The 18,448-nt window shown below is 50.7% G+C and overlaps 1 protein-coding gene across 2 annotated transcripts in view; it reads right to left on the reverse strand.

Annotated features, from left to right (window-relative positions):
• Positions 1 to 1,959: 1,959 nt before the first annotated feature.
• Positions 1,960 to 18,448, reverse strand: part of RGS10 (regulator of G protein signaling 10) — a 41,916-nt gene continuing 25,427 nt past the window's right edge. For both annotated transcript variants that reach the window (XM_047073521.1, XM_047073522.1), the window contains exons 4-5: positions 17,497 to 17,640; positions 1,960 to 2,417 (exon numbers count right to left, since the gene is read on the reverse strand). In XM_047073521.1, the coding sequence (XP_046929477.1) occupies positions 2,271 to 2,417; positions 17,497 to 17,640 (291 nt within the window). In that variant the 3' untranslated portion in view covers positions 1,960 to 2,270. The remainder of the gene's footprint in view (positions 2,418 to 17,496; positions 17,641 to 18,448) is intronic.

The raw sequence follows: 18,448 nt of genomic DNA on the forward strand, positions 1-18,448 counted from the left end.
GCAGGAGCAAAGCCAGAGGAAGTGGCGTGAGTTCATGCTGGTAGGAGTGATCTGTGGTTAAACGTACGTGGCTCACATCCCACTGGCGCTCAGTTTTCCGGGCAACTCCTACGTGATAGGCTTTTCTTTTGGTAGATAATCTTCTGGCTAACTCGAGCTGTTTCCTTTAGTCAAGCACTTACAAAGAGACCACCACTCTTAAGGGGTTCTGAGCCCAGTGGTAAAAGGGTAAAAAGCCAGAAAGAGGGTTCCCAGCCCACCTGCAGTGCCTAGGACCAGCTCTGAAGGGAGCACCGAGCTGGTTGCTCAGCTCTCTGATGCTCCCCAATTACCTTACATCAGCAACGGTGGGGTGGGGTGGGCTCGCGTCCCTGCACCTTTCTGGTTAAGAAACTGCTCGTTGAGGGGCGCCTGGGTGGCACAGTCGGTTAAGCGTCCGACTTCAGCCAGGTCACGATCTCGCGGTCCGTGAGCTGGAGCCCCGCGTCGGGCTCTGGGCTGATGGCTCGGAGCCTGGAGCCTGTTTCCGATTCTGTGTCTCCCTCTCTCTCTGCCCCTCCCCCGTTCATGCTCTGTCTCTCTCTGTCCCAAAAAAAATAAATAAACGTTGAAAAAAAAATTAAAAAAAAAAAAAAGAAACTGCTCGTTGAGGATGGCCTGTCCCTTGGGTGTCTATCTCAGTGTCACTACCTCGTCCCAGGCAGAGAGAAGGCCTGTCTGGGATGTCCCGGGGAAGGCAGAGAACCCCATGTAAGGGGATCAAGCATTTGCTGTTTCTGATGAATGCTGAATGCTCGGACTTCGTTCTCAGCAGTGAATGACTCCCTGAAGGCATCCCTTCCCCAGGCCTGAGATGGAAGGACAGGAAACTTTCCGACCACAGTGAATGGACAATGATATGAGGGAATCTGGGGAAGAGCAGAGAGGTCACACTAGGGGAGGGTCACCATTGCAAACTGGTTCAATCAGAAGAGAACCACTCTATGTCTATTATCCCAGGCAACTGCTAAACTGACTTCCCTTCTCTCTCAAAGTTTCCTGGTTTGCTTAATAAACTACACAGCCACCCTCGACATCAGGGAATTTTGCAAATGGAAAAGTCTGAGTCGGAAAGCTCACAAGTAACAGTGTCTGGTCGCTCTGTTTGTACAAACATGAGTTTAAGGTTTGGCAAACATGCTGGAGAGGCCTGACAGCAGCAGATGGCAGGAGCAAGTAGCAGAAGGGAACTGTGTCTGACCTTGGGCTTTGTGGGCTCTGCCTGCAAAAGCGGGGGTGGGGGGGGTGGGAGGGGAACCTGGGCTCACTGGGACAACCCCAGCCAAGCAAGATTTCACTCAAGCTTCTCTACCCAAGAAGAAACTTTCAAAGAGGACTTCTTTCCTCTCGTTGAAGTGTCAAGCCCAGAGTCAACAAGTCCAGCAAGAGGGTAGGCACAGAGAAGCAAGGGTTCCAATGTGTCCTCACATGGGCTATGGGAGAACAGAATATCCGTATCCCACCAACTCCATCATCGGCACGGGCCACGGGCCACGAGCCCATTCAACACCACCTTGTGGTGTCACGGGGACCCTGAACAATTTCCCATTTGTCTTTCTTCCTGGTCGAGATCTTGTTTCTGTCAAGATGAACTATTTACCTGTGTGGCATGAAATGTCACGGATTATAGGCAAAACCGGGACAAATCCCCACACAAGGAGCAAGAACCCTCTGAGGATGCTCACATACAGCTCCCCAAATCTGTATAGGCTGTCAGTGATGAATTTTCTTTTCCCAGCACTGAACTCGTTCCCGAGAAGTATTTAACCACAAAGGTACCTGACCACCAACACCCCCGGGGGCCTGAGTTTGTCAGATCAATTCCTTCTTGAGCTGATTTGCCCAAGTGAATCTGTGGACATGCATGACCCTTCCCACAGAGGCCGGGCAATGACTTAAAATGTAAGAGGTGGCTCTAAGTTCACCTGGTGGCCTCGCAGGACGTTTAATCAAGATGCTCAAGGTGTCCGGTGTTTAAGGATTCTTCTGCGCGCGCGCGTGTGTGTGTGTGTGTGTATGTGAACTAAAACTTCAAAGCTATTTGTTTTTTTATGTAAGATTAGCCATCATGCAAAACTTACTGGTCAAGCAGTTAATAAAATACACATATCCCACGGAGGGGTTTTGCTCATTTCAGTCCTTACAGATAACAAAGCAATTATAAACCCTGCATGGTCCTGAGAGCAAGTTCCTTCGCTTCTGAAAGCCAGTCCTGCCAGCTCTTTGGGGACTCATGTGTTATAAATTCTCGAAGCCCTTTTAGCTGCAGTTTGGGCATCGGGCGGATCTTCTTCCTCTTCCTCGGTTCGCTTGTGTTTTAAAAACAAGTCAGACTTCAAGAAGCGGCTGTAGCTGTCATACTTCATGAGGTTGAAGATCTAAGGGGAAAATGAAAAAGAGTCTAAAGGAGGAGGCCAATCGGGCCGCGAATCATCCTATCAAGTGTTTATTTCGTACCTATCGGGTGCCAAAGAAGACACATTCGTACAAGACGCACAAAGCAAGTAAGTCGTGTCCTAGACCAGGAGGATTTCCGGGGTGGTTTTGGTCATTTTCAAATAGTCTCAATGGACGCTTAAATAACCACACGAACAAATCTACCCTTATTTTCCACGGAAGTGTAAATGCACACAGCATTGACTCACACCCTTGTAGCAGGAGGTCCGTTAAGAACTTCCACTTTATTTGGATAGGTAACACAGGGATGCCTTTTTCCAGAAACCTGAGATGGCAGAGCACAAACCGTTTCTGTAGAGACGGTCATATTGTAAAGGCCGCTGTCCTGTCAGATGATGCCAATATGGCAAGACCCCCAGAAGTCTGGAATCCAGGATCTCAAACAAACCTATTATTGTGCCAAGAAGCAAAATGGGGCTTGTTTAATGCAAGCAGGGGAGTGAAACCACAGCCCTAGCAAGGAGAGGCTCTGGGAACAGGCTCTAATTTAAAAAAGCAACAGCTGGCTGCAGCCTGCGGCCACCTGCACACTCACACAGGCCCAGGAGCCTGTCTCTGGGAAAGAAACAACTCTCAGGACCCCTGATAGAGCCCAAGTCCTCGGATTAGAGTGCTGCCTCCTGCACCCCAGGGCAGAAAGTTGCCCCCTCTTCTTAGCCACGGCCCCTACTCCTGGTATCCCCTCTCCCACCCTCCCACCTGATCTTTCCCCATCCTCCACCCTTGCCCTACAAAAACCAGTGGGGAAGAGAGAAGCACACACAAAAGCATTTTCCGGCTGTCGAGGAGTACAGTCTCTTCAGAAATCTCCCTCATCATCTCTCTCTCAAACCTTTCAACCAAATTTTCAGGACATTCTGCCGATGAAAAATCCACACCACGTACCCTGGTGTCTTCACTGACTGCATTACCATGGGCTCAACAAGTGGAAAGTTCCAGAGGCGTCTAGAATGTCGCTCGCTGCCAGGCGGGGTTATAAAGTGGGTGGTAAAACCCTGACATCTTTTAAATTCGACCTCCCCCAACACACACACACACACACACACACACACACACACACACGAACTATTTTGAAAACTAAATGTCTGATGGAGTCTTGGGACTCAGAACATCTGCCTGGAGATGGGAGAACTGGACCCTTCCACCTTTACACGTTCATCTTTCCAAGATGGCTTCGCTCACAGGAGAAGCGCCTAAATCATTCTTGCGATCCTCAGAGGCCATGATTCGGGCAAGATTTAGGACTTTGTGTTTTCCCAAAACTCTTACACTATTGCCTGCCCTTCCCTGGGTGTCCCCTCTGGTCTTGCCTCGGATCTGCAGCTGTTGAGGAAGAGCACGCCTCCCGTAGGTCCCCACCTGGTGCCTCTCCATAGCCGTCACCTATTTTAGAGCGATCTTGCAACCCTGGACTGATTTTGCCAAGGTTTGGAGAAATTACTCGTTTTAAAACAACAACGACAACAAAATAGCTCCCAGAAAACATAAAAATCATAGCCAAGGGCAAGGCAGGGGATGAGGAATGCCGCTATCTATTCGTGGCCTCTCACAAAGGCGCCTAGCAGGTGTTACCATCCCTCACCACCTGCATTATTCAGCTTTTCCAGGCACGGAGCTCCCAGAGGGAACCCTGTCATGCCCACCTTGCTGGAATTCTGGAATGAGGCTCAGAGTGACTAGCGAGAACCCCTTCGTGAGTACCCCTCCTGGCACCCAGCCCTGCACCCCCTCCCACACCAGGTCCGCGGCAGATGGGACCCACCACTGCCAGCAGGATGCGGTTCGACCCAAGTGTCTCGTCTGAAGTCTCTGCGTGTGGGAGGCGAGCATCCTGTTTGCCTGTCGTGCCTCTGAGGCTCACACTTCAAAGAAGAGAAGAAAAAAGGCCACGGCTGGAGGCACCCAGGGATGGAGGAGGCGGGGGCAGAGGGCAGGAGGTCGCTGCAGCTGAGGGGAGTGCTCAGGGGCTGGCAGGACTCAGCCTCCAGGAGAGGCCGCGGGCTCCTGGCACTCCACCGGTGCCCACAAGCTCGAAGGGAGGGGAGGCCGCAAACTATTTAACAGGAGCATAATGGCCACTCCCTGACATGGGCAGGTGTGAAATGCCCCTGAAGGCTTTCGGGCGAGGGCTTCCTCTGCCAAGAGCCTCCGCCTGCCTCCTGGTGCCGCTCCTGGTGCCGTAAAGTCACCAGGTGGCGGCTGCGGCCATCAGACCCTGGACGGGTTTGAAAAAGGAAAGGGACGTCGCTCCCAATGACAACATTTTCCGGGCGTGTGAGCTGCCTAATGGTTCATCACTGCCACCGGCAAATGGGTCCCCTGGGCACTGGCCTAGGAGCGCAGGGCAACAGGCTGCTCCCATCACAGGGCCCCCCATGGGAGGTGCTCAGTGAAAATAGCTTGGAGGATAGAGCAAGCACCTAAAAATCCCTTCCAGGGGCACCTGGGTGGCTCAGTCAGTGGAGCGTCTCTTGGTTTCATCTCAGGTCATGATCTCAAGGTCTTTGAGATCGAGCCCCACGTCGGGCTCCGCACGGCACACAGAGCCTGCTTGGGACTCTCTCTGTCTCTCCCTCTGCCCCTCCCCTGCTCACACTCTCTCTGTCTCTCTCAAAATAAATAAATAAACGTTAAAAAAAAACATCCTTCCCAAGAAAGTAGCCAAAAACAGTGTGCTCAGCTGCTGACCACAGGCCACAGCCTCATTTATCACAGGGCAAATGGCCATGACCGGGGTCCAGTAAATATTCGCCCCGTGCATGGACAGACAGCACCCAACGTGCAACCACAGAGGGCGGGCAAAATCCACCAGGGCGGTACCAACTCTGCCTGGAGCACCTTCCAACCAGCCCCAGGGAGCACGCAGAGTTATTCTCTCATATACTCCTCACGAGCCCCTAGGAGGACCTGACTGTAGAGAGAAGGAAAGAGGCCTCAGAGGTTCGGGGCTTTGCCCCAGCGGTCAGGGTACCCATCTGCCGGGGCTGTGACGCAGACCGCGGGGCTGAAACAACAGAACTTTCTCTCCTCATGGTTCTGGAGGCCAGGAGTTTAGACGACTTCTCTAGATGGCCTCAACTTAATGATTTTTTGACTTCACACGCTGGGCAGTGGCCACCACAGCTTGCAGTCATGCCCGGGACCACGAGAGCCGACAGCTCCTGTGCCGACAACCATCCTACAGCCGTGCAGCTGTCCCGTTTTCACTTTCGGCACAGTCTTCGATGCACAACATGTGACATCTAATACCGCATTGTAAAATGGGCTTTGTGTTCCATGACTTTGCCCAGCTGGCGGCTCCTGTAAGTGTTCAGAGCACGTTCAAGGGAGGCTGGGCCAAGCTACAAGGTTCGGTACGTTAGATGTACTAAATGCCATCTTCAACTTGCAATATTTTCAACTTACTGTCAGGAGGTACCTCCATATCGAGTCGAGGAAGATCTGTACGTGGCCGTCTCTCCCCTGTGTCCCCACACAGCCTTCTCTCTGTGTGTGGCTGTGTCCTCGTCACCTCTTCTTAGAAGGACACCAGTCATATTGGATTAGGGCCCACCCAATGACCTCATTTCACATTAATTACCTCCCCATCGTTAAACGCAGTCACATTCTGAGGTACTGGGGCTTAGGCCTCCAACGTCGGATTCTGGAGGGGGCCGTAGCCCTTCACAGCCCAAGACAGACGTGGGGGATGCAAACGCTGGCCACCTCAATCTCCAGCCCGCACTCCTAACCACTAGGCTGTCCTGCCACTCACCTGGCAGACCAATAGGACAGTCACTGAAAATGAAGTCTGTAAAGAGTTAAACATGAAAAAAATGTAATAATACGTGAATGTTATGTGACTGAACACTGAATTTTAAAAATTCAATAAAACAAAACACAGTGACCCCAAATATGTTCTTCAAGAGTGAATTTGTGGGGGAGTGGGGGGCACATGGGTGGCTCTGTCAGTTAAGCATCCAACTTTGGCTCAGGTCACGGTCTCACGGCGCGTGAGTTCAAACCCCACGTCAGGCTCTCCGTCCTCAGCACAAAGCCCACTTCAGATCCTCTGTCTCCCTCTCTCTCTGCCTATCCCCAGCTCGTGCTCTCTCTCTCTCTGTCTCTGTCAAAAAATAAATAAACATTTTTTAAAAAAGAGTATTTGTGGGGCGCCTGGGTGGCGCAGTCGGTTAAGCGTCCGACTTCAGCCAGGTCACGATCTCGCGGTCCGGGAGTTCGAGCCCCGCGTCAGGCTCTGGGCTGATGGCTCAGAGCCTGGAGCCTGTTTCCGATTCTGTGTCTCCCTCTCTCTCTGCCCCTCCCCCGTTCATGCTCTGTCTCTCTCTGTCCCAAAAATAAATAAAAACATTGAAAAAAAAAAAACTTTAAAAAAAAAAAGAGTATTTGTGGGGGCACCTGACTGGCTCAGTCAGAAGAGCATGTGACTCTTAATCTCAGGGCTATGAGTCCAAGCCCTATGCTGGGTGTAGAGATTACTTTAAAAAAATTAAAAATGTTTAACAAAAGACATGTATTTGTGTATATAAATGGGAAACAAATATCCCTAAAAGTCAGTGCGGTGGGTTGAATGGTGTACCCCCAAAGTGCACATCCACCTGGAACCTCAGAATGTGACCTTATTTGGAATAAGGTTAGTTGAGGATCTTGAGATGACATCATCATTCAAGGAGTGGTATCTTCATGAGAAGGAAGGACACCACAGAGGGACACAGAGGGAAGAGACCATAGGTCTGAAGACAGAAGCATAGATCTGAGTGATGCTGCTATAAGCCAGGAACACCAAGGAATGCTAGCCCCCGCCAGGAGGAGGCAGGAAAAGATTCCTCTGTAGAACCTTCCAGAGGGGCACAGCCTTGCCGACACCTTGATTTTGGATTTCTGACCTCCTGAACTTAGAAAATAGATTTCTGTTGTTTTAAGTGACTCAGTTCGAGATAGCTTGTTAAGATGGCCCTTGGAAACTAACAGTTGGCTTACTGATTTCAGCTCACTCCTACTTGAGCACGGAAAAGGAGATGGCCCGAGGTGTTCCAGAAGGTTCTACAAAACAAGGACTCTCAGATGGGGAGAACCGGCCTCACCGGGCCTGAACTGACAGCACACCTCAAGTTGTCTACAGGGAAGAGAAAGGAAGAAGGTGGAGACAAATCGAGCAGGCGGGGTGGGGAGGGCTCCAGGTAGGCAGACGGCATCAGAGCAGAGCTGGACAGCAGACAGACGGTCCTTCTGAGAGACAGGCGGCCGATGAAGCAGAAAACTTGAGTTGGCAGCTAAACTGCATTCCGTCCTTTTTTTTTTTTTTGGCCAAGGCAGCTGTGGCTCAGCAGGTTTCAGGTTTTGGCTGCCCCACATCTGTAAGTGGCATGCCTGGACTGTAAACTATTTAGCGTCGTCGTCTTGGGATCCATTCCTGCAGGCGACTGGAGGTGGAACTCTCGGTGATAAAGGCAAGGGAGGCTTCCCACCCGTGGGCATCCTTGCACAAGGTCCAACTACACAGCCACGCCCCCCCCCTCCAGATCCCAGGGCGATGACTGATTAGGATTTGCCTTTCTGCAAGGGAAAATATCCACGCGGTGCTCCAACTGTAGGTTGTGCCGAATCTGCGGCTCCAGGAAAGGACACGTTCCCCGAGGCACCCTCATCTGTGCAGAAAATGGGACGCTTAACTAGGCTTGAAGGCTTCTCAGTGAAGATTACGTCCCTGTGTCGATTAAGTGGGTTTCAAGCCTAATCTTTTAACGCTTCTCAGACGATAGGAACATTAAAAGACCAAAACAAGCATCCTCCCTCCTTTTCAAACCGCTCTGCCGTGTTATTTCAACTGGGTCCTTTAATGCAGCAGAGAGTTTTAGTAATGAGTTTTCATGTTTGCTTCAGGAGCTGGGTTCAAGAAGGTGGCCAGTGCTACGGTCTCTGAGCAGCACTTCTAGAATGTGCTGTCTCCCCCCACACCCAGACCCTCAGACATGCCTTCCTACCTACACGTACAAAGTGTGAAAAAAGCAAGCCCCCTCCCTCCAGCCCTCAAGCCATGAAACGATGCAGAATCAGCTGGGCGTTGCAGATGCTGTCGGGCAGGGCACACACAGAGATGTCCCACCCCCCAAGTTCAAGACCATCTCCCCATCTTCTGAGTGGGAATGGGGTGAAATCAAGAGAAGGTCTGAGGGCAGCCTGCAGACAGCAGCTCAGGTCAGCCCTCGTCCCAACGTGCCAGGCTGGGCCATGGAAGTTTCTTGTCACCCTGGACAGTGCTTCCTGGACAGGCTGCCAAAGACGGATGCCATGCTGGGTGGGATCAGAACTCCAGAAAGAGGGTGGACATGGACGGAAAAGGAGGGAGGCCTGCCCTCACAGGCCCACGGGGCTGTGCTGTCTCACTGAGCAGGGGACAATTGGTCAAATGCTCAAATCCTAGGCCCAAATGACATGCTTTCTACATGAGGTGAAAGTATTTCACTTTTGCCTTTTGCCATAAGGAAGAGAGTTAAAAGCTATTCTAGCACCCACCCACCTTCTTCCCCTAAATACCTTTTTAAAGTTACTAAAAAAAAATTTTTTTTAAATCTCAAAGTATTTAAATACTACCCTTCCGGCCCCTGCCCCGCCCCTCATAAGGCAAACGGCTGTGGTGGACGCAGGGAGCCAACTTTTCTTCCATTTGAATGAAAACCCACGACCTGCCCTCTCTGGCTTTGCACACTGGAAAATGCCGATTTCGGGAGTGGACAAATCTTAATCTTTGGGGGCAGAGGTCAGCTGGCACCCACATGACGGAGGCGCCCAGAATCCCCGGCTCCAGCCACCACCGCAGACTTGGAGCCGCAGGGGGGTGGGGGAGGGAGCAGACCCCCTATGACCCCGAGGCATGGCGGCCCCTCCCTCACTGCTGGGTCCCCACCAGCCGGTCCACCCCTTCTTCTTGATGTCTAAAAAGGAAGTGTTTCTCTCTACTTGGGTTCTGGGGAAACTCAAAGAAACGACACTGCTAAAAAGGCGCCAGACGCACACGGTTCCTTTCTCTGTCAAGGATGTGGCAGGGAGCACTGACATCTCGGTGAAGCCTTTTCTACATTGTTTTTAAACATCAGAGGCTGAGGGCTTCCTTTTCCGTGGAGGAGGCTGCCTCCATTGTGCCTTCCCCAGACAGACTTAGCACCAAGCCTGGGCGAGATTTAAGGAAGAAGAATGAGCAGCCTTGCGACCCCCCCACCCCAAACCTCCATCATGGTCCAAGAAAGCCATGGTCTCAAGTTGCCATGTGGAATGACCTTGGTCCTTCCATCGTCTCCAGTCATGCTCTTCTGTGGAATTCAAACAAGAGGCTTCAGAGCAAGACAGGTATATAAATAAGGTGGCGCTGAGAAACTTACAGGAGCAGAGTTTTGTTTTAAATCACTGACATGGCGCAATCTCAAGTCACTGAGCAGATTTCAAAGCGTTCCATTCTTACACGTTCGGGGAAGGGTCTGGAAGGATCCGAAACATGCAAGAGTTCCCACCAGGGAGTGAGAGGGAAGGCACGCCCTGGGGGGTTTTAGCTTCTTACTTCAGACCCCCTGGGTTACCTGAATTTTCTTTTCTTCTCAGCAGTGAACATGCACAGTTAAAAATAATTTTTAAGATTAACCTGCTCAGCATCGTGAGTGACACGGTAACAGGGTATGCTCACGGCTAGTGCTGGCTCAGTGGGCCCCTGGGCCGGCCTTGCTCCCTGGAGTTCCTAGCCCTGCGGGCGAGCAGGACACATGCGTCCAGCCCACTGAGCTGACAAGACCAGCACAGACGGACGTTGTCATTTCTTGTACAGAGATACGCTTGCTAGGCTGCTGTGACCGGTTTGATCCCTTCATGTTGTAACTGGCTCTGGGTACCTGAGTAACTGAGGTTACTAGGGAGGTTCTAGAATCAGCCAGGCTGGAGGTGCAAAAGAGCACAAGTGAGCCAGGGAGACAAAGTGGGAATGGAGAAGGTGAGAGCCCTGGCAGGTCTTTCAATGCCAAAGGCAGTGTCACTGTAAAGCAAGTGTGAAAGGAAAATGGCGGCCCAGACCAGGAGGAGCTAAGAACAAATACCACTGCTTTGCGCGAGGCGGGTTCCCATGGGGTGATGGGGAGGTGGGAAGAGTCCGGCTGAGCCAGAAGCCCTGAGCCCAAGCTGTTTCCCCCTCTCCCAGCACTGTGACCTCAGGCTAGTCACATCACCTTCCCATGGAGCAAACTCTCTCACTGGTAAACTGAGGTGCCGGGTGCCACCTTCCCCAAGACTCCTCCAGAGTCAAATGAGAGGTACCCACGAAAGCACTGTGTAAACTGTGTAAACTTAATGTTTTCCCAGAATTCCAGTGTAGAAACCAGACATATACATTATTTGCCGCTTTTTAGTTGGGGACCTGCGGCACATTGAGGGGAAGGTTGCGTGAACTCTGCTATGGTTCTGGAAGTCACATTATATCAGGATTTCTCCACCTCAGCACCACTGATACCTTGGGCCAGAGAACTCTGTGTCCTATGTGGGGCTGTCCTGTGCACATATTTAGCAGCATCCTGGCCTCTACCCGCTAGGTGCCAATGGAGCCCCCACCCCAGTTGTGACAGCCAGAAAGGTCTCCACACACTACCCAGTATCCCTAGGGGGCAAAATCATCCCCAGTTAAGAACGACTGCATGAAATTAGAGGCGCCTGGGTGGCTCAGTCGGGTAAGCGTCCAGCTCTTGGTTTCGGCCCAGGTCATGATCTCATGGTTTGTGAGTTTGAGCCCCACGTCGGGCTCCGTGCTGACTGTGTGGAGCCTGCTTGGGATTCTCTCTCCCTCTCTCTGTTGCTCCCATGCGCGCGCGCTCTCTCTCTCTCTCTAAATAAATAAATAAATAAACTTAAAAAAAAAAAAAAGAACTGCCTGAAATTAAAGTTATCTTCATGTGACGTTCTAAAGGACACATGCAGTTAATAACTTACGGAGTAAGTAAGCACTAAGTAAGCACTTCACGGATACGACTGCGTTTCATCCTCACAACTGCCTTATCATAACCTCTGTTTCAAAACAAATGAGGAAACTGAGGTATACAGAGGGATTGCATCTTGCCCAATGTTTCACAGCTACTAAATTCTAAAGTCGAAGAAAAGGCGGACAAAATCAGGTCTAAGGAAATCAGGTGGTGGCTAGCAGCAGCCACTTTTTAACATCAGGTTAAAAAGGTTTATGGACATTGAAGGTTTGTAGACTGCTTCGCTGTGCAGCTCCAAGAGGGAACAGAGCTTGCCAAAACCCCATGTTACAGATGAGGACACAGAGGCCACACTAAGAAAGGGACTCACCGGGGGCCAGACAGAGGCCAGACTGGAACATGAGCTCCCCCTTCCCCATCCTGGCTAACCCAACATACAGTGACAATGACAGTAAATCTGAGCTCAGCACCCAGGAAGCGATGGGCAGTGGGGGAGGGGAAGACGGCAGGTGTCAGGCCATCGGGGTACAGATGATGAGCCTCGGTGAGGAGGCTGCAGGTTCACAGCTGGTAGAGATGGCCCTGCACCGAGGTACCATCACTCTCTTGCACGGGCTGGTGAGGGACGGGTACAGCTGGAGCCGGGATCACAGCCAACGTGCCCAGCTTTTAAGAGGCCCAAATCTTATTAGCCTAACTGGCACATTCTATAAATAGTGACCGTTCAAGAGGCAGCTTGGATGGTTGGCTCAGTTGGTTAAGCCTTCAACTTCGGCTCAGTTCATGATCTCACGGTTTGTGGGTTCGAGCCCCATGTCAGGCTCTGTACTGACGGCTAAGAGCCTGGAGCCTGCTTCGGACTCTGTGTCTCCCTCTCCCTCTTCCCCTCCCTGGGCTCATGCTCTGTCTGTCTGTCTGTCTCTCTCTCTCAGAAATAAATAAACATAAAAAAAATTTTTTTGAGGGGTGCCTGGGTGGCTCAGTCAGTTAAGCATCCGATCAGCTCAGGTCATGGGTTTGTGGGTTTGAGTCCTGCATCGGGCTCTGTGCTAACAGCTTGGAGCCTGGAGCCTGCTTCACATTCTGTGTCTCCCTCTCCCTCTCTGCCCCTCCCCTGCTCACACTCTGTCTCTCTCTCTCTCTCTCTCCAAAAATGATTAAACTTTAAAAATTTTGTAAATAATTTTTTTAAATAAATAAATAAATAAATAAATAAATAAATAAATAGTTACCATTCAAAATCCTTGGAAGTAAACTGGTTACCGCAGCCTCGGGGCCTAACCCCTGCCAGTCGCTCCTGACTTACTTCCAGCCACACTGACCTCCTCCAACACACCTAGTGGATCCCCACCCCAGGGCCTTTGTACTTGCTATTGCCTCTCCTTGGAAGGTCCTGCCGCCTTTTCACCTGTCTTCCCCTGACCACTCAGGTCTCAATCACCTCTTCAGGGAGCCCTCCCTGACCACTAGCTCCAAAGTAGGCCCCTCCCAGTCTCTCTTAGCCCATCACCTGTAGTCTTTCCTTCATAGCACCTGTTCTCCTCTGTCCTCACGGTCAGACGGGTGCCGATTTCCTTGCTGCACACACAGTTCCTAACACGGTGCCCGGCACATAGCGGGGCTCTCCCTCAATATTGCAGCATAAGGGAGTGAAGGAAAGAACAAATAACCAGCAAACCAACCACAACTGAAATAGACCTGCTAGTAGTGCATTTTTAAGAGAAAAAAAAAAAAAAGACACTGCAGGAAATAGCACTTCATTGAAAAAAACCAACTCTTTGTAAGGTTGCCTCCTCCTTCCTGCTTCCCACAACTTAAATTTGTCCAACAGCAGCCTTTGATTCTAGGCTGAGGTTCCAAGGAAACAGCCACAGAACTACCCCCATCTCTCCTGGCCTTACCAGCATGTGCTGAGTACACGACTGGGCCATGTTTGCAGAACTGAGTTAAATCAGAGAAGGAGGGGCACCTGGGTGGCTCAGTAGGTTTAATGTCCGACTCCTGGTTCCGGCTCAGGTCATGATCTCACAGTCTGTGAGTTCGAGCCCCATGTCAGGCTCCTCGCTGACGGCATGGAGTCTGCTTGGGATTTCTCTCTCCCTCTGCCCCTCCCTGGTTTGCTCTCTCTCTCTCAAAAAATAAATTAATAAACATTGAAAATAAATAAAATAAATCAGAGAAGGATCTCTCCACTTCCATAGGTTTTCAAAGTAATTGTTTAAAGTTTAATTATTTGAGAAAGAGAGAGAGCACATTCGCAAGCAAGTGGGGGAGGGTAGAGACAGACAGAGGGAGAGAATCCCAAGCAGGCTCTGCAGTGCCAGCGCGGAGCACGATGTGGGGCTCGAAACCACAAATCTCGAGATCATGACCTAAGCAGAAGCTGGACATTCAATTGCTTAAGCCACCCACGCGCCCCTCAGAGTAACAGAGTTTTATGCCCCAAACTTCTCTTAAGATCTCAAACTTAAGATATTCAAATGTCTAACCTGTTCTTCACAGAATACGCTGACCACAATTTAAGTTTTGCCTGACGCTCTGGGGTATCAGGATCACTCATGGTGTCACCATCCCGTAGCACAGGGATGCCCCCGGGGCGGTGCGTGGGGCTGAGGGCCCCCGCGCTTGGTGGCTCCAGATATCGCTGTGCTGTGGTTTTGTGCTGACTTTCGCTTTTCTGTCTCCTCCCTGCCTGTCAGCTGTCGCCTCTTGCTGTCCAATCCGCCGTGACCTGAGGACCAGAGCCCGCTAGAACTGTGTGTAAACCAAGAGTAAATAGGACTTGAATGAAGACCCGAGAAGATGCACGGATGTCAGGTCTGCTCAGGGAGGATTTGCCCCCCTTCCAGGTTCCAGCTGCGCCCTAAAGCCCACGCTGCCCTATCAGCACCTCCAGGGCTGGAGTGCTGCTGCCGTGACAAGGGGCTGAGGTTCCCTGGAGTCTTCCTGGTGAACGGGGTGCCCGGGGGCACGAGGCAGGCTGCTCAGACGGCACTGCAATGAAGCCAACAGCGTGGAAGGAAGCCAGAGCCGCTGAGGGGATGGGGGGGGTTAAGTTAGGTGAAATCTTGTGGTTCTGAATGCGCTCCTCCCAGCTTCCAACTCCTTCACTCGGAAAAACAGGGCCTTCCTGGGGGCCTTCTAGGAGCAGAGAACCACAGGCCATGCTGAGCACACATGTTGAGGGTTACCAGCAAGGCCCCTGAGAGGGAGTTTTCTGAAGTGAAACAGAACCCAAAGCCCTTCCCAGGGACTCACTGTGGAATCAGCTCAGAGTCCAAATACTTTGTTTTCACCCCGTTGTACCTTTGGAAGATAGTTAATGCCTCTTTCTACCTCTCAAATAAATAAAAATTTTTAATGTTTATTTTTGAGAGAGAGAGAGAGTGCGCGAGTGAGCACGAGTGGGGGCGGGGCAGAGAGAGAGGGAGACACAGAATCCAAAGCAGGATCCAGGCTCTGAGCCATCAGCACGGAGCCCGACGCGGGGCTCGAACTCACAGACTGAGAGATCATGACCTGAGCCGAAGTGGGACGCTTAACCAACTGAGCCACCCAGACGCCCCTCAAATAAATGAATTTTAACAACAGCGTACAAAAATACTTTCTTTACATTAAGAACTCTGAACTGCATTGTGGCACAACAGTTACATGCACGTGCATGTACGTACTTATAGGAAAGAAAAGGAGGAAAAAATCTAGAGATCAGATGTTATTTGTGGGTTTTTTTCCAGGTATGGAATTATGAATTTTTTTCATCTTTATATTTTGATTTCCCAAGCTTCTTTGGTTAAGCATGCATGCCTTTTATAGTTAAGTAAATAAAAGTAACCTTAAAACATCTTTTTGTCACTTAAAAAAATCTGCCTCTGTCCCTTGTGGCTCCTCCCAACGTATGCCCGGTTCGCAGAAGCCCAGCCCCATTTTGAGACGTGCTGCAGACCTAACTGTAGGAGGTCTGGGTCCTTGGGAGCCCGAGATCCCACCGTGTGGAGGGACGTCAGCCTGGTGCATTCCTCACTGCTACCTTGGCTCCTGCAGTCCCAGGAAATGGGATTGTCTATTCACACAGCCTCCAATCTGTCTGCATCAGTTGGTCTGTTGGGGCTTTGAGGAGCTGGGAGAGCCCTCCAGGCTGTGAGCCCGCCACAGAGAGTGCGGTCTTTGAAGGCAGGTGGACCAGAATGAATCTGGCCTCCAGCACTTCCTGCTACCTGCAGGACTTTGGAATAACAAACCACTCAGTCTCCCTGAACCTCGCTTTTCGCATCATCAAAATGGGAATAATAATAATACTCACTGGAGATTAACGAGAGAATACATGCCAAGTGGGCATCAGGCACTGACAGGCACCCCTGAACAGTAGATACTGTTAGTACTGACAATACCTAGAACATGGGGCGTTCAGCACAGGTTCTCAACCCTGGCTGTACTTTAAGGTTTATTTATTTATTTTGAGAGAGAGAGAAAGTGCGGGCAGGGGCAGGGCAGAGAGAGAGAGGGTGAGAGAGAGAATCCCAAGCAGGCTCTGTAAGCACGGAGCCCAATTCCAGGCTTGAACTCATCAACCGTGAGATCATGACCCGAGCCAAAAGCAAGAGTCGGGTGCTCAACCGACTGAGCCACCCAGGTGCCCCTTTAGCTGTACTTTAAAGTACCCTAGGGAGTTTTAAAAGACTCTGAGGTCCAGGTAGGATAGATATCCTTAGACGGCTACAGCCACAAATTGCCTTTTCACTATATACTCTGCTTCCTTTCCCTCCATAAATCCATGTCCGTGGCATCCTTCCCATTGGTTCCAAACCACCACCTCCAGGAAGCCCTCAGCACGGCTCCCACACTCACTGGAATTCCTTCAATGCCAAAATTTGATTCAGGATTCACGCAGAATTTGCACCTGCCACTGTGTCGGTTGGAAAACACTGTCAAACCACTTGTCATATTTGTATTTTCTACCTGTATACTTGTTTCCTAATCTGATGCTGAGGAAAGATGGGGCGTCCTGGGTGCTGGGACATGCTCTGGGCTTGTGCACACTCCAGGCGATCAAAAAAGGGCCAACCAATGCATTGCACAGTTCTTAGATTGCAGTCCCAGGACCTGGAGCATCAGAGACCTTGTTAGGAAGGCAAAGTCTCAGGCCACCTGGGAACCACGAAAGTTGAAGATTACCTCTGGGGGTGGGGCCCAGGGTCTGTTTTAGCAAGCCCTCCAGACGGGCTTGCTCACCTTTGAGGGCTGCTGAATTAAGCTAAAAGCTAATTTCCAACTGTGTGCCAAGGAAGGCCTTCGCCCCCTCAGTAAGGCTAGGGTCAGCAGAAGTTGGATGTTCGTCTGCGTTCCATCATCTACAAGTGTGCAGATAACATTTTATAAGAACAGAGCACCCTCTAAATAGTCACATCTGCAAATTCCCGTCTAAGAAATCTCCGGAGTGTATTTTCATCCCTTTTCCTATTACCACTGGCGTATCTCATAAAAAAAACCTTGCCAGAAAACTAATTTAGCCCTCAGAGGTCCATTTTTTAAACTCAATTTTTCCTGCTTTAAATGGAATAACGTGCCAAACATTAACCTTTTCATTATAACTCATTATGAACTAGCTTATGGTCTTGGGCCACCAGAAATAGGCGGCAATGTGCAGATATTTGCATAAAAACAGCCTCAGGTCCCCTACCGCTTTGAGTGTTGCTTTCTAGATTTTTCTGTCTGTTCCTACCTTCAGCAGTTACATGCTGCTTCCTCAGTGTGGGCTCCTCAGATAGCTCAACCTCCCTTCTAATCTGGGTTGAGAAGACAGATAACCCTGTTGGTTCAAACTGTGTGTAGACCAAAAATAAGCAGGCCTGAGGGAGGTTCCTACGGATCAGATTCTGAGCCTGGCATTCTAGTCCCCTCTCGTTCACCGACCATGGCCCTTCAGTGTGCCTCAGTTTACCCAGCTGGAGGGGGCAGCTTCTGGGGTGTCTAACATTTAGTTTTAACTGAACTCTTCCAGCCTGGGAATAAATGTCAAATCAAGATGCAGGTAGGAAAGTTAGGTTACCTGGTCCTGGAGTTTCTGGAACATCAGTGGGTGTGGTTCTTCCAGTATCTTCTCATTGAGCCGGGACTGCCCCTCAACGTTGACTTGCGATGAGGCCTTACTGGACAGAAAGGTCATGTAGATCTCTTTTGCCTTTTCCTGCATCTGGAGGAGACACAGGGAGCCTGTTATCTGAGAGCCCAGCCCTTCCCACCCAGCCCGGTTCTCTACTCTGGCCAGGCCCAGAAGTTGCCGTTGCTGCAAGAGAAGCAGCTTTGTAGCCCCTGGAGGCTCTGGCTGCTGCCTCGGAGCTAAGCTCTACCTGGGAGGGCTCAGGCTTGGCCTAGCCCCTTCCCTCCCTCCTTCCATGCATCTGTACCCACACCTCCTGTCCGGAAATTGCTACACTATCCATTCGGAAATGAAGACAGAAAGAATCCTGGCCCAGAGTGAATGACAATTCTACACCATTCAGGACCGACCTGTGAAGTCTCCAAATTAAGGACTCAATCATTCATATATTGTTCAACCATAAAAAGAAATGAAGTTCTGATACAGGATACAGCACGGAATAACCTTGGAAACATTATGCCGAGTGAAAGAAGCCAGTGACTAAAGGCCATATACTACACGGTTCCATGTGTATTAAATAGCCAGAACAGGCAAATCCATAGGGACAGAAAGATGAGTGGTTGTCCAGGGCTGGGGGAAGGGGGAGATGGGAAGTGACTGCAAATGGGTAAGAGGTTTCTCTTTAGGGTGATAAAAAAGTTCTGGAACTGGATGGTGGTGACGGCTCTACCACATTGAGAATGTACTTAATGCTGCTGAATGGTATACTTTAAGATGATTAAAACAGCAAAAACGAGGGGCGCCGGGGTGGCGCAGTCGGTTAAGCGTCCGACTTCAGCCAGGTCACGATCTCGCGGTCCGGGAGTTCGAGCCCCGCGTCAGGCTCTGGGCTGATGGCTCG

The sequence above is a fragment of the Lynx rufus genome, unplaced genomic scaffold (assembly GCF_022079265.1).
Source record: "Lynx rufus isolate CCGP_SWC_20201006 ecotype Redwood Valley unplaced genomic scaffold, mLynRuf1.p SCAF_11, whole genome shotgun sequence".
NCBI classification, from domain to species: Eukaryota; Metazoa; Chordata; class Mammalia; order Carnivora; family Felidae; genus Lynx; species Lynx rufus.